The 13,837-nt window shown below is 61.9% G+C and overlaps 1 protein-coding gene across 6 annotated transcripts in view; it reads right to left on the bottom strand.

Annotated features, from left to right (window-relative positions):
• Positions 1 to 3,816: 3,816 nt before the first annotated feature.
• Positions 3,817 to 13,837, bottom strand: part of UBR4 (ubiquitin protein ligase E3 component n-recognin 4) — a 138,233-nt gene continuing 128,212 nt past the window's right edge. For 5 of the 6 annotated variants that reach the window (XM_055574305.1, XM_055574306.1, XM_055574309.1 and 2 more), the window contains 5 exons: positions 13,238 to 13,432; positions 10,653 to 10,877; positions 7,514 to 7,604; positions 6,629 to 6,791; positions 3,817 to 4,404 (listed from right to left, as the gene is read on the bottom strand). In XM_055574305.1, coding sequence (XP_055430280.1) covers positions 4,340 to 4,404; positions 6,629 to 6,791; positions 7,514 to 7,604; positions 10,653 to 10,877; positions 13,238 to 13,432 — 739 coding nt within the window. In that variant the 3' untranslated portion in view covers positions 3,817 to 4,339. The remainder of the gene's footprint in view (positions 4,405 to 6,628; positions 6,792 to 7,513; positions 7,605 to 10,652; positions 10,878 to 13,237; positions 13,433 to 13,837) is intronic. The other variant, XM_055574307.1, reaches the window with a different exon arrangement.

The raw sequence follows: 13,837 nt of genomic DNA, 5'->3' as shown, positions 1-13,837 counted from the left end.
CAAAAACCAAATAAAAACAGAGCAACTAGAGGGCCCCGTCTCCCCCCACCCTGCCAACACCCAGGGTGCCCACCCCAGGGACGGCACTTCCCCTGGGCCCCTCACTGATGCCCCCATAAACCCCGGGGTGGACTCTGGCCCCATCCAGCAGCCCCCGTCAGGCTCTCTCAGCAGCAGGGACTGCAGCTCTCCCGCCCAGGGCACCCCAGCAACCACCCTCTCCCCTGAGAGGCCAGAAGTGCGGGGCCTGCTTTGGATGCGGAGGCTCGTGGGCACACGTGGGCAGTGCCCAGCAGGCACCACCCTCCAACCGTCACCCTCTCCCTGGAGAGCTGCCCCCTTTATCCTCTCTTCAGAGTCGGCCAGACCGTGGAAAGCCTTCACACACCCAGGGTGACCGCCTAAGTGCCCGACTTTGTCGGCCCAGGATACGGGAGAGGACAAGGGCTGAGGCTGCGGGGCCTCGGGCAGGCCTCCATCCCGTGCCCCACTGTCCTGGTCGAGGGGCCAGAGGGCACCTTCCCAGCTCTGAAGCCAGCAGAGGGGCACAGCTAAGCGGCAGAGGGCTCCGGCCTGGCCCATGCCACCAGGTACAGCCCTGGGCTCTGGAGGGTAGGGGAGCGCCCACATGCTGAGCCCCGGGGGAAGAGCCCTGCCCGGCACATGCCTTGCCTGGAGGTTCCAGGCTCACGTGGGAGCAAAGGGGGCCAGCTAGCAGCACACAAGCCTGCACCAGGCTCTGAGATTACGATCGGGCGGCAGACAAGGACGGGCGGGAAAGGGAGCAGCCCCGGGCAAGGACCGCAGAGCTGCAGAGACACAAGTAACCTGGAGCAAACAGCGATCACCGAAGCACGGGGCTGGCATGAGTGCAGATGGCACGTGCACGGCCACGTGTGCTGCTGAGCACCTGTCCTGGCGGCCAGGGTGGTGGAGGGCTGGGTGGAGGGGCGGCGGGAGCCAGGCCACGTGGGGTCAGGGAGGAGGCAGGCTGAGGGCTGCAGGCAGAGGGACAGCAGAGGCCAGAGCCAGGCTACAACTCAAAGCCAGACGGCAGAAGGAATCTCCCTTTCTGGCTGGCCCCTAGTGCCCCCGGGCCCGCCTGGCCAAAGCAGCAGGACGCGCCTGGGGCCAGGCTCCACTGGCGTTCGCTGCAAGACCAGCAGGACGGCCGTGACAACTCGGCGGGTCAGCGGTGGAGCCGCAGACCCGCCGCCCCGGGTCCACCGCCCCCGTGCTCACGGGGGTCTCAGCTCCACCGCTCGGACGGTCGGCATGGCCCTGGGCCCTCGGCATCCTGCACGGCGCCCCACGCCAAGGGGACAGTCCAGACCGGAGGGCACATGGGCAAGCGAGGTGGATGCGGACTTGGAGTCCCACCCCCGCCCGCCCCGATTCCCAGCAGGCAGACCACTTCCTGGCCGTCTCCTGACCCGGGAGCGGGGAGAGGCGGAATGCCTGCCCCCACCCATGGGGCTGACGCGGGAAAGCCAATGGGAAGAGTCCCGGCATCTCGGCCAATGGAACCGAGGGTGGGGGCAGACAGAGGGGCCTCGTGGCGGGGGGCACCTGACCCCGATACGGCCCCCCACAGAGAAGAGCACTGAACTCGGAAGGCCGGGGGCCAGGAAAGACGCAACCCGGCCGAGGAGCCCCGAGGCCTTAGCCGTTCGCTCTAGAAGAAGGGGCTGACGCCCCGTCTCAGGCTTTATTGCTGAAGGCAGAGTCCAGGGCCTTAAACACTGCAGCCATCAGGCAGGGCCAGCCTGGGGTCCTCTGACCCCCTCACTGGGGTCTCCTGTTGAGAAAGACAAGGACCCACGAAGCAGTCAGCCCAGAAAATGGCTCAGGATGGGAGGGGACCAGCTCTTCCGGTACGTCACGTCCTTTGCTGCCCTTGGGAGACGCAGGCTGGGGGAGCCGAGGTCTCACCCTCGGCCAGCCTCCACCCTGGCCCAAGCTCTGCCAGGGGCCCCACCTGGGACCCGTCACAGACCAGGACGGCCTCCGTGCCAGCCAGCCATCCGTGACTGAGGCGGCCCCTGGAAAGCACCCTGGGAAGAAACCAGGAAAAGCTGTGGCTGTCAAACAAGGGGCTTGATGCCAACTGATGGCCTGGGCCAAGGTTCTGAGGCCTTTGCAAGAAGTAAAAAAATAAAGGGCAGAGAAAAAGAAGCGAACATCTCATCAGGAGCTCCGGGGACCCCGGCTCTGCCGGCCCAAGGAACCAGGCCATGGCTGAGCTCCAGAAGGTGCCCTGTCAGCCTGCGGTCCTGAGGTGTGGCCACGCGTGCGGCTCAGCCTCCCACGGTGCCCGGTGCGCAGGTCCAGTCTGCCTGTTCACCCCGCACCCTCCCCCGCGCTCCCGGGGGCGTGCTGGCCCAGCTGTGGCTGCTCCAGCTCATTCCCTGCTAGGAGGTTACGTAAGAGCAGCTCCACATAGCAGCGTGGACCCGGGAGGTCTCTCGGGACAGACCAGGGAGCAGGAGATGATGGACCTGCCAGAGGGAATGAAATCGCTGTGCTCGGGGTGAGAAGCGAGTGTTCTCAAGTGACCAAGGCCCATCATCCACCTTCAAAGCCCGACGTATGTGGACCCCACCTGAGACGCGGAGTCTGTTAAAGCCAAGGTTCCATAGACTGCAGATGAGTTCATCGGTGACAAGGACAGGCATTTCCTTACTACACGGCAGCAAGTAAGCTGACGTAAACCGGGCAACCACCCTACCCTGTGGAGACCGACGCTGCATTTCAGGCGGGGAGAGTGTGGAGACACCAGGGGCAGACCTGAGATGTGAATGAAGGGGTGGGTGCCCAGGGCCAAGTCAACGCTGTTCCCACCCCCGGGCCCCCCGTGCACTCAGCACACACTCGTGCCCGCCTGCCAGGGCCTCCAGCCCGGCTCTTGCAACAAACCGCCTTTGTCTCCCTGGCGACACGCACGCCTGCCTGTGGTGCGTGGTCAGGGGCTCGGGCGGGGGCTGAAGTCCTGGCTCTGGGAGTCCTCCGAAGACGCCTAGGTGTGCCTTCTGTCCCAAACGGTCTGGCCTGAGCGGGGAGCCGCACAAAGTGGACATCGAGCCCGGGGAGGCAGGAGGCAGAGCGGCCCACAGGGAGCTGAAGGAGGCAGCCCCTGCAAGCCCTCCCTCCCCGCGAGCCCGCGGTCACCCTGGCCTTGCTCTGCGATCTGGGGAGAAGCTCACGGGGGCGCTGCTGCCTCGAGCGCGCTCCTGCCCACCGACCTGGGGAGGCAGGGCTCCCAGCCCCCGAGGCACCTGCCGCAGCGGGTCAGGACTCGGCTCAGAGGCACAGGCGCTCGCGCCAGCAGCGACCGGCCAGGGCTTCCAGCGAGTGACGCGCGCTCACAGCGCCCTCCTGCAGGGCTGCTGGAAAAGACTAGAAATAACCACACACACACACACACACACACACACACACGGGCCTGGCAGAGACACACACACACACACACACACACACACACGGGCCTGGCAGAGACAGACACACACACACACACACACACACACACACACGGGCCTGGCAGAGACAGAGAGACACACACACACACACACACACAGACACACGGGCCTGGCAGAGACGGCGCTTGTAAAGGGCGGCTCCTCATCACCCTAAGTCTGCCTCAGGCCTCTCCCAACGTGGCGACCCTGCAGAGACGTGGCCGAAGCGTTGTCAATTCGAATGCCAAACACCCTCTGCTGCAGAAAGACCAGCGCCCGACTGTGCTGAGCCCACCTTCGGCCGGGGACTAGAAAATCATGTGTTTCTGGGCTTCAGCTCTTCAGGCCCAAACAACGGAAAGAGAAGCCAAGGCATTTATTTCAGGGACGATCACAGCCGTCAAACGAGGTGCCCCAACTTGCTGGCTGAGAACAGACAGGTTCCATTTGGAGCCAAGAAGAGGCCGCAAAAGTGACGCACGCGGAGCTCCCTGCCGACGCCGGCAAGGGCCATGCAGGCAAGGAGACGCACTTGGCCTGTGTCACTGAGGAGGGCTCGAGCACAGGCAACACCTTCCTTTCCGACGGGTATGAAGTCACTCGTTTATTTCTCAACATGTGCACACGCAGGGCTCAGTGGGCCAGGACAAGGCGTGGCACCCAGGTATGTGCAAGTCCTTCGACAGCTTGGGTTACAGACAACTTCAGAGCTAGCGCACCACACACACGAGACACAACGGGAAGCCTAAGACCCCAGGCCGCTCCGGGAGGAGGGACGGAGAGGGGAGCAGTGACGCGGCGCCCCAGGGGATGGCGCGGGAGGAGGGACACCGAGGGCACAGGCAGGCAGCTTCCGTCTCTGTCGACCACTCTCCGCGTGGGGCTCAGGGCACTGAGTTCAATAGGTCCTTCAGGAAGCTCTCTGCATCCGTGACTTCTGACAAGAGACCTGGAAAACAGGCGGGGGCTGCTTAGCTGCGGCACGCACGGCCCAGCCCAAGTCACGGCGGCCGCATCCTTGTGGAGACACACAGGGCTCCGACGAGCTCCGACCGGCTGCTCCCTGGAGCCCAGAGACGCCGGGAGACGGCCACCGAGCAAACTCTCGCTCGTCGGTCAGGGGCGCCGCACTCGTGATCTCCCAAGAGTGGAGACGCTAAAGCTGGGTCCCTGGACCCTGCAGGGAGCCTGCAAGTCCACTGTGCCACAGTGCACGACGGAGGAGCCTCTGGAGAGCATGTCTGCGGCCTTCAGCATCTCTCAGGGGGACCGGGGGCCAAGAAAGGCCAACCCCACTGCCCTCGGGGGTGGGACCCAAGCCCGGGTCTAGGGTCTGGTGCCAGAGGGAGCCAGGGGAGCCCCGTTCCCTCCACCGCCAGATCAGGGGCCAGGGGTCAGACAAGGCCACTTCAGGAAAGCGCGGTAGGCACAGCATCGGGCCCCCCACAGCCCTGCCTGTCCCTCACAAACAGGGTTCACATTTGACCAACGTGGGCTGTCAACCCGCAGGCCCGGCCACGCTCAGACGGAGGCGTCTCCCAGCAGCCCCACTAATGGAGGGAGAGCGGCTCCCACCAGTTCTTCTTGGTTTTGGAAGATGCTTCTGTCCTTGCATTTGAAGAGGGTGTGTCTGATGTTCTGAAATTTTCTACCAGTTTGAACAAAGCAATAAAGCTGGGCTATGAACGCCTGCGCTGGGAGTGGAAGGGGCAGAGGCTCCCGCCCCGCCTGACCGGGCCTTGCTCTCCCTGCCCGGGGCTGACGCGAAGCCCCTCCTTCCCGTGCCCACCCCCTCCTCCTCTGGCTCAGACTGCCATTCAGACTGCCATTCTGTAGATGCTCCCCAGACCCCTGGACAACAGGCACGGCGCTGGGCCCTAAGGACACAGACATGAGGCTACCTGCTCTCGGTTAGGGTTGATTCCTGACGAAAAGCAAAGAGAGCAGCCAAGGTGAAGTGTCTAGGCTGAAAAGATTCTCCTGAGGGCATCGAGTGAAGTTAACAAAGAAACGGAGGTGAGCAGTGCCAAGCCCTGATGACCAGACGACTGGGGGGGCAGCAGATCCGCAGAGGCGCATCCAGCAGGGCTCCCCCGGGGCCACTGCAACAGACGGCCGACCCGGAAGGCGGGCCCAGGCTGGGGAACTTCATGCGGGCAGAGAGAGGGATTCACACGGAGCACCCTCCAACGCTCGAGCATTTCCCCTCCTGGAAGACAGCCTGGCAAATGCCGGCGGAGGCCTGCGCTAGACAGGGCAGTGTGGGGAGATGTTTTTCCTTCTCTTACACTTGACAAGATTCCCATTATAAATGCCAGGCAAAAAGGGAAGCGGCTCACAGGAGTGAGGCAGGCGCAGCCCTGCGCTCTGGCTCTGGGAGCCCCGCCGTGCAAAGGCCGGCCATGCCCACGGCCCGCACGGGGCCTTCACTCCGGGTGGGTCTCCTCAGCACCGGCCCAAGGCCCCCCGCCTGCTGTCACCTGCCGCGTCATGAAAGCAAACACATTTTCATGCTCGCAATTAGGATGGCAGGTTTGTTGCCCACAGAACCTGTACTCCAGAGACAACACTGGACTTCAGTTTTCCCAGTGGGGGGTGAGGACCTGTCTGGGGACATCTCGTGTGACGGCAGGTCGAGGTGCTGCCCTGCGCCTACGAGCAGAGATGCTCTCTGCTCTCCTTCGACCCTATTTGTCTCAGGACTCAGGGTTGGTGTCGCCCTCAGCGCCCGGGGCCGCTGTGGCACACGGCGCCTGGGTCCCCGAGAGGAGGAGGGGGCAGGCAAGCTCCGCGTTAACCCTGTGAACTGCTGTCGACCGTCCGGAAGCCAAGGGGGCTCCAGTGATTTTTCCAGGCATTCCCACTGGGAACCTGTTCAATCATCAAAGCCTCGGTTATCCCACCTGTAAAATGGGGATAACCACAGCTCCACCTCACACCAGCTGCCCTGCATACCGGGGAAGCACGTGCACGATGGACACAGTGCCTGGGCTGAACGCAGCCCCACGTCGCGGCTGCACCTTGTTAGCCAGTGAGCTGGCAGGCACACACCTCTCCCGGACCTTGTGGTGGTCGCCCACAGGCTGGTTCTCGCCTGTTTCTCCCTGCGTATGAAGATGAAAGCAACGGCCAGCCCCCCACGGTCTGCGAAGATGAAAAACCTTGACACTGACCGGCGGCGTCGAGGAACTCCGAGAAGGTCTCCACCGGCATGAACTCCTCCTGGAAGGCCTTCAGGGCCTTGTCGGCGGCCTCGTGGATGGGCATGTCGTTGTGGCGGATGTACTCGGCCAGAGAGCAGGACCAGCCTCCTTCAGTGTTGCTGGTCGGCACCTTCTACAAGCAGCAGGAGACAGGCCGGGCAGTCACTGGGGCCCCAGCCGAGGAGGGAGGGAGCGCACCCTCCCGTCACACCTGCGTTCTCCCAGGGGCATGCGCTCTGCTTCCCGGAGCAGCACAGCTTCCGGCCACCGCTCACGCAGCCCCCCTCAGGCTTGAGTCCTGGGAACCTACGAGCCTCGACAGGCACACACTCTCTCCTCCCACACCTGCATGTCCCCAGGAGAGGGGCTCGCCAACACGCTTTAACAGAGCTGTTTCACCCAGATGATGGAAGGAGCCAGCCGTAAACCCTCTCTCTCAAGGCAGAGAGGAGGGACCCTGTTATAAGGGTGACCAAAAGTGCATTCAGGTTTTTCCGCACTATCTCATGGAACAAACTTTTTGGCCAAGCTAATATAAGCTGTGCTGGAATAAGTTACGCTCACACAAGGCCACGACTTGGTCCAAGAAAGGCACGAGAGCGACCACTGAAGGGTGACTGTGGGGGTGGGGTGGGGGGCACCCGCCTGAAGAAGAGGGTCCGCAGCAGACAGGGGCACAGGGACGGAATGGCCGTGGACACAGATGCACTCACGGCAGGGCCTAAGCCACTGGAAACCCTCCCATGGCGGGCGGGCGGGGGAGCTGGTGGAGCCGGAGGCCGAGGCAGGGCCAGAGCCGCCACACAGACGTCCACGTGCCTGCCAAGCCCAGCCCCGCTCCCAGGGGCTGCTTACCTTAAACATGTTGTAAATGAGATCGACGAGAGCCCAGAAGAGAAGGGAAGAGCGATACGCTGAGTAGTCCTTCAACGCCCTGTCTGTCAGCCTGGAAAAGAGTCAAGCCCCACGCTCTGGGAGCAGGGAAGGACCCTGGGAGTCACACCCCCCTCAATCCAGCCCCCCTCAGCCATCTTCTCAGAGGAAAGCAGCCGGGGCCAGAGCTCCTGAGGCGCTAGGGCCCGTGGCTCATTCACCACAAGACAAGATGTCCCGTGCATGGCACCTCAGCTGTGACCCTGCCGAGTTGGGGAGAGGGGGAGAGAAGCTACAGGCGCGGCAGCCAAAAGGCTACTGCCCCCAAGAGACGAGGCGGAGCCTGCGCTTCCCTGGGTCCAGCCCCACACACGCTCTCAAACTTGAGGGGATCTAGAAAGTGCGGGAGGAAACGAAGGCTCTGCTTCAGGCCTCACGCTTCCACCCGGGGAATCCCACCTCGACCAGCCACGCACAGTAACTTATCAACCACGTGCCGTGTTGAAAAACAGAAGCTGGTGGAAAGCTGGTTTTGAGCAACAGTGACGACTGGGACAGGAGCTGCAAACACCCGACACCTCCTGAATGCCCGCATAACCCCGGAGCTGCTCGCCACACCCCCGGCTCCTGAGCTGCATCGCTGCCACCTCATCCGGTGGTTCAGTTCAGGGTCAGAGGCCAGCCAGGAATACCCGGGGGTCCTGGCGGCCGCAGTGTCCACTGCCTTCTCGGCAGACACTCTGGGCCTCAGGAATGGTTACAGAAGGCACAGCCAGCATGAAAGCCAGGAAGGCCAGTCCTCCCCGCACAGGGGGTGAAGTGCCGGTGCCAGGGTTTGGTCTCTACGACCCAAGATCTAGGGTAGGTGTCTGGAAAGGCTAGAGAAGCCCTTGTCATGGAGATTCTACCCCTTGAAACAGAGCTTGCAACCAAAGGGACCAGACTTGGTACAAAAATGTGTGTGCACACACAGCACAGGTGTTTATAAACGCGAGGCTCTAAGACAAGCACAGATGTCATTCATTTAAGAGGCTAAAAGCACAGTGTCCATGTGGGCCTCGAGTGAAGGGGCTGACGAGCACGGGACAAGCCAGCCACACCTACACTCAGTGAGCATGTAAGCTCTAAACCAAAGTAAAAGGACATTGGAGATGCGCTGCTTGCTGAAGCATGCCACCTGTACCCCCGCCGCCCCCAGCCTCTCCAGAGCGCCCGCCTCCTCCCCTCCCACAGCGCGTGCACACGCGGTGGTCTAAAGGGAGGCCTGCTGCGGGGTAGGCCTGGAGGCAGGGCGAGAGCTCTCTCCCTGCAGGTCTGCGTGCTGGCAGGCGGCAACAGGGAGGCTCTGACGGACTTCTAGGAACGTCCCAGGCTTAAATGCTGGCAAGTTCCTCGCAGAAGACTTTTTCCTGAATGTGAAACCCGCAGGAGAAAGCAACTTTATGCAAATTCCCAGATCCCGTGTATCTGCCGCCTCCCCCGACAATGGACTCAGCAGGAAGCCTCTGGGCAGCACTGCCCCGCCCTCCAGGGGCCGCTCGCGTGCCCTCCTCGTTGGAGTCCCGCTGCCCGGCCGTCCCTCTCACACCCCCACCGCCCCGCCCTCCGGGGGCCCCTTACCTGCCCTCCCCGGGGGAGTCCCACTGCCCGGCCACCCCGCTCACACCCCCACGCCCTGCCTGCGCTGCTCTTCTGCTTTGGTGGCAGGAATCCGGGGTGGCCCTGCCTGACTTAATTATTTAAGGCTCATTAGTGAAGGTGACTAAACTGCTGCAGAGAAAACGGCAGCTCGTGAGCCAGCTCACACTGGATTTCCTAATTAAGCTGTGACCAAATCGGCTTTTCCTTAACTGCCCGGGACAGTAATGAATTCCAGTCTCCTAAGTGAAAGCCGAACAGCTCCTGTGGGCTCGGATTTCACACCTGTCACCAAGGCCCTGTGCCCAGTGAACAGCCGCTCTGGCTATGGGCGCAGGCCGAGCCTCTTATCCAGAGCTCAGTACCTCCCATGTCTAACTTTCTGATTCCTAGGAGCGAGCTACGGGCTAGGATTCCTGAGCTATCCTTGAACAACAACAAAACGAGCTAACTATTAATACTTCAGGCTCTTGGGAAACCCTGAGAAGTGCTTGGTCTGGAATGGGGGCAGGGGCTGGGCAGGACTCTAACAGAGGCTGGGGCAGGCTGGATCCACCAGCAGAGCTCCCACAACTCCCGACGTGATACACTGGAGCTGACGGAGGTGGAGACACAGGTGCGCAAATTCAGGCCCACGTGTGTCCACGTGGTTTGTCACCACTGGGGCCTCAAAGCTCCTCCTCGGTGCCCTTGTTGGAAATGTCCCCTTGAATCCTAGGTACTCCCCAAAGTGAAGCAGGTCTCCCTCAAGGGGCAGAAGCAAGCCACCAACCCACACCCTACTCTGCAGCCTGAGTGTGCAGATTGCTGGGGCCACCCCAGGCCGAGAGCCATGTCACGGGGCCCACCTGGCGTGCGGCAATCCATGTAGGCCCAACAATCCATGTTATCATTTGCAGTTGTTTCCCTCAAGACACCTCCCTGATGACCCAAATCACAACACACGGTCATGAAACTGAAAACCGTTTCCTTCCTGAAACGCCCCCCTTCTTCGGGAGGTGTCCAGTAGCAGAGACAGAGGACAGGCTCATGGAACGCGGGGCAGATGGGAGAGAAGAGAGCAAGGAGAGAGATGACACGTTCAATGTCAGAAAACAAGTTCCCCGAGCACAGCCCTGAGGCTTGGCTAGTTTAAGCCGGGACTAGCAAGATTCGGAAAACCGGACTGCCTGTCCCAGCCACCTGCCGGCCCGAACTCTTCTCCTGAGAGGCTTCATGCGGTGCCTGGGTGGCTTCCTCCCTGAGGTATTTCCCAGAGGTGAGCCCAGCTCCACTTCTAGAGGCTGAACACCTGTCCCAGAGGCAGTCGGCATCTGTCCGCCACCAGGCCGAGACTCTCGGTAAGACAGTCTGAGCCGGGTGAGGGTCAACCAAAGGCTAACGAGTGGCCTCCTCTCAGCACCTGACATTCAGTCCTGCAGAGTGCGTTTCAGAGCCCAGGCAACAACCTCCCAAGCAGATGCTTCCCGAAGCAAGTACCAACCTGGTGGCTCCTCCTGGAGACACTGCCCGGGCCTGGGAGGTCACCAGCAGCCTCCGCAGGATTTCCACACGGACGGCTCGCCACTTCTCTGGGGGCAGGACGTGCAGGGCCAGGATTGTGAAATAGTGGGGCCCGTCCACTTCGAAGGCACTCTCCACCCACTTCTCCTTGGGCTGCTCCAGAAAGCCCTGGAGGTTCTTCTCCTCTCGGGACGTTGCTCGGGTTCTGGAAGACAGGGGTCACCCTGAGAGCAGGGCAGACACAGGCCCGAGCCGCAAGAGGGGCGAGGGTGTGCTCGGCTTCCCACGGGAAACTTCCTGAACGGGCGGCCCCTCCCGCCCCTCTCCAAGCGGAGCAGCCCGCCCCCCAAGTCCTGCTCGGCAGCATCCTCCTCGCCCACCCCCAGTCCAGCTCCACACAACTCCAATATGCACGTGACCAGCACTTTCACAAACCCTCCACCATCTCAGTGTTCTAATGACCCTGGAACGTGACAGCCAGCACCTCTTTATCAGGGTATCTGAAGGCCTGGGGGGTGAGGTGATGTGATTCAAGTCACTGGTTTGGAGTCTCTGACCGAGCCCACGGCCCACAGCCCCCGACCCCATGAGTCTCAGTACGCTAACTGTCCACACGGCGTTTGCCCCCGGCGTCTCTCCTAGGCTGTTCTGGTTCGCTCTCTTAAGGCTCTCCTGTCCTGTCTCCTTCATTAGACTAGATTCTTCCAGCGAGCCCTACCTCTCGTTCTCGCACCTGTCTGTCTGCAGTAACAACGGCGATCATCAACTTCACCGCCGGGTGTGTGCTAAGGTTGTCGCGTTCGATCCTCGCAACAACCCAGGGGGACAGCTACCACGTGTTAAGGGAGGGACCGGGCTCCGACCAGGCCGCCTGGCCCGGCCTCCCCAGCGTGGATCCCCATTCTCTCGGCCAGGAAGCTTCCGCAAGCCCCTGGATGGGCCCTGGGAGGCCACTCTCCCCTTAAGACCAGGATGGTGCTCTCAGACCCAGAGTGCTTGCCGCCCTGGCCTAACTCTCTGGAGGGAAGTAAAAACGCAACACAAGTGGGCACGCACGCCAGGCCACCGGGCCTGCGGATGGCGCTGCGGACACTGCTCGGGGCGGGGGGGCGGCACAGGGAGAGCACGCCCTCTCCTGCTCCACGGGTGGGACGCGGAGGGGCAGGAGGGGCCGCCAGACTCAGAATCGGGAACCAGAAGCTTCGAGCCATCGCAGGACGCGCTCAACTCTGCTGGCCCACAGTGCGTGTGACACACTCGCCCTCACATACAAAAGCGGTGCGCCCTGCTCAAGCAGCCCCCGTGACCAAGCTCACACGCCGTGAGCCGCTGAAGGAAGGAGGGGGGCCTCTCTGTGTGGCTGCCAGCTCAGCCCTCAGGGACTGAGACAATGGGACACAGGCCACGCCGCCCCAGCTAAGGGGCCGGAGCGTGAGTTATGCGCATCTGGCGTGGGAGACGCAGAGACGCCTGAGGCCACAGGCTCTGTTCCGCCAGGCAAAGCACACGGCCTCTCCAGGCCCGCTTCACTCCCCAGAGAACAGGGCAGCCCCTGCCACCTCACGGCTGCCAAGAAGACACAAGGGCCCCTTAAAAGCTGGGGCGGGGAGCGCTGCTCGGGCCTGAGGCACCACGAGGGCGATGGGAACGCTCAGGCTGTCAACAACGCAGGCTGCTTCCTCGGTCTAAACAGCTGAGCGGGTGAGGTCATGATGGGTGGAGACCCGCCAGCGCCTCTCTAACAATGAAGACTACCATCTCCAGAACGGCCTTCTACCTCACGGGGAAACGGGAGGGAAGGAGAAAATCACTCTGTTGAAGACCAGGAAGGGTAAGAGAATGATCGCTCTGTTGCCTGAACTGAGTGCAGCTGCCTCGGGTGGGCTGGACTCAGCCTCTCCACCTGTCAGCACCTGCCCCACGGACGGGAGACTCTCACTAGAAGGCGTGAAACCATTTCAATCAAATCACGGAGCTAAGCACATTCCATCTCTCAGCTGGCTTTTTAAAGTGAGGCAGAACGACTGACTACTCTCTGCCCTCTCAGGAACACCTAACCGCCCCCAGTGTACACACAGGTGAGGGTACCTGGGCTGTTTCCTGGGCCACCTTCCTCCTCAGCTGCCCTCTCCCCTCACAGCCGCCAGATCCTCACTCACTGGAGAGGAAGCGGGGACAGCAAGTCCAGTCTGCACTTACGGATACCAGGCCCGCGGTCCTGCTGTGCCCTCCAGCCGTGACACCTCACCGGGAACAGCCGGTCTGCTCTGGCCCTGACCCAGGGCCCCCCCACCCAAGGGAACAGTCTTGCAAGCTGGGGCTATGCTGAAGCAGAAGCTTCGATGGTCTGGCCTCTCCTGCTCCCTGCTCCCGCTCTGGCCCAAGGTCAGTCCTAGGATGCAGCCCTCGGAGGGAGATAAGACTGCTCTGGAAAAGGAAGCGTCTACCGCTTCATCCTGAGTGCCTCCAAAAAGGCACACGTTCCTACTTCAGTAAATGCCGCCCGGGGTCCAGCGCTAGTTCTGGAACAGACTGCGGTGCGCCGGGGCCCAGGCGGGTACGCACGTGTTCAGCACGTAGAGCACGGTGTGCACGATGTACGGGATCAGATGGATGTTGCTCTCCCGGCCGCCCCCACCCGTGTCCGCGCTGAAGGACTGCTCCATGGCGAAGCGCAGGAAGAGCAGCTTGATGTCGTGGATGTTGAGCTGGTACGTGGGCTCCCGCTGGCCCGTGCACTCCTGGAGGTAAGTGTTGTGCCTGGGAGAAGGGGACATATGGCGAAGTGGAAGCCAGCTTCACGGCGAAGACCTGCTGGGAAGGCAGGGCCCCCGCCGGCCAGATGGGTGCAAAGGTTACACCCACAGACAGGGAGCGCAGCGGACGGGGCAGGGCTGGGGACGAGCACGGCACCCTCTCATTCCTGCTCTCGCTAAATGAGATGTTCTGCGAGCTCTGATGAGAACGCACTGGTCTGGGGACCCACTCCTTGATAGACTAACGTCATAGAACATATTGTGACCACAACTGGAAGTACATTTCGGAAGAAGAAATGTAGGACTTATCCACTCTGCCAAGGTGATCTATCCATGAGAATCATCTATTCAACCTCCATAAAAAAGAAAAAAGGCTTTTCTACATCAATATGCGTCGCCATCTCCGCGG

Source organism: Bubalus kerabau, chromosome 3 (assembly GCF_029407905.1).
Source record: "Bubalus kerabau isolate K-KA32 ecotype Philippines breed swamp buffalo chromosome 3, PCC_UOA_SB_1v2, whole genome shotgun sequence".
NCBI classification, from domain to species: Eukaryota; Metazoa; Chordata; class Mammalia; order Artiodactyla; family Bovidae; genus Bubalus; species Bubalus kerabau.
This window is presented reverse-complemented; position numbering and strand designations above follow the sequence as displayed.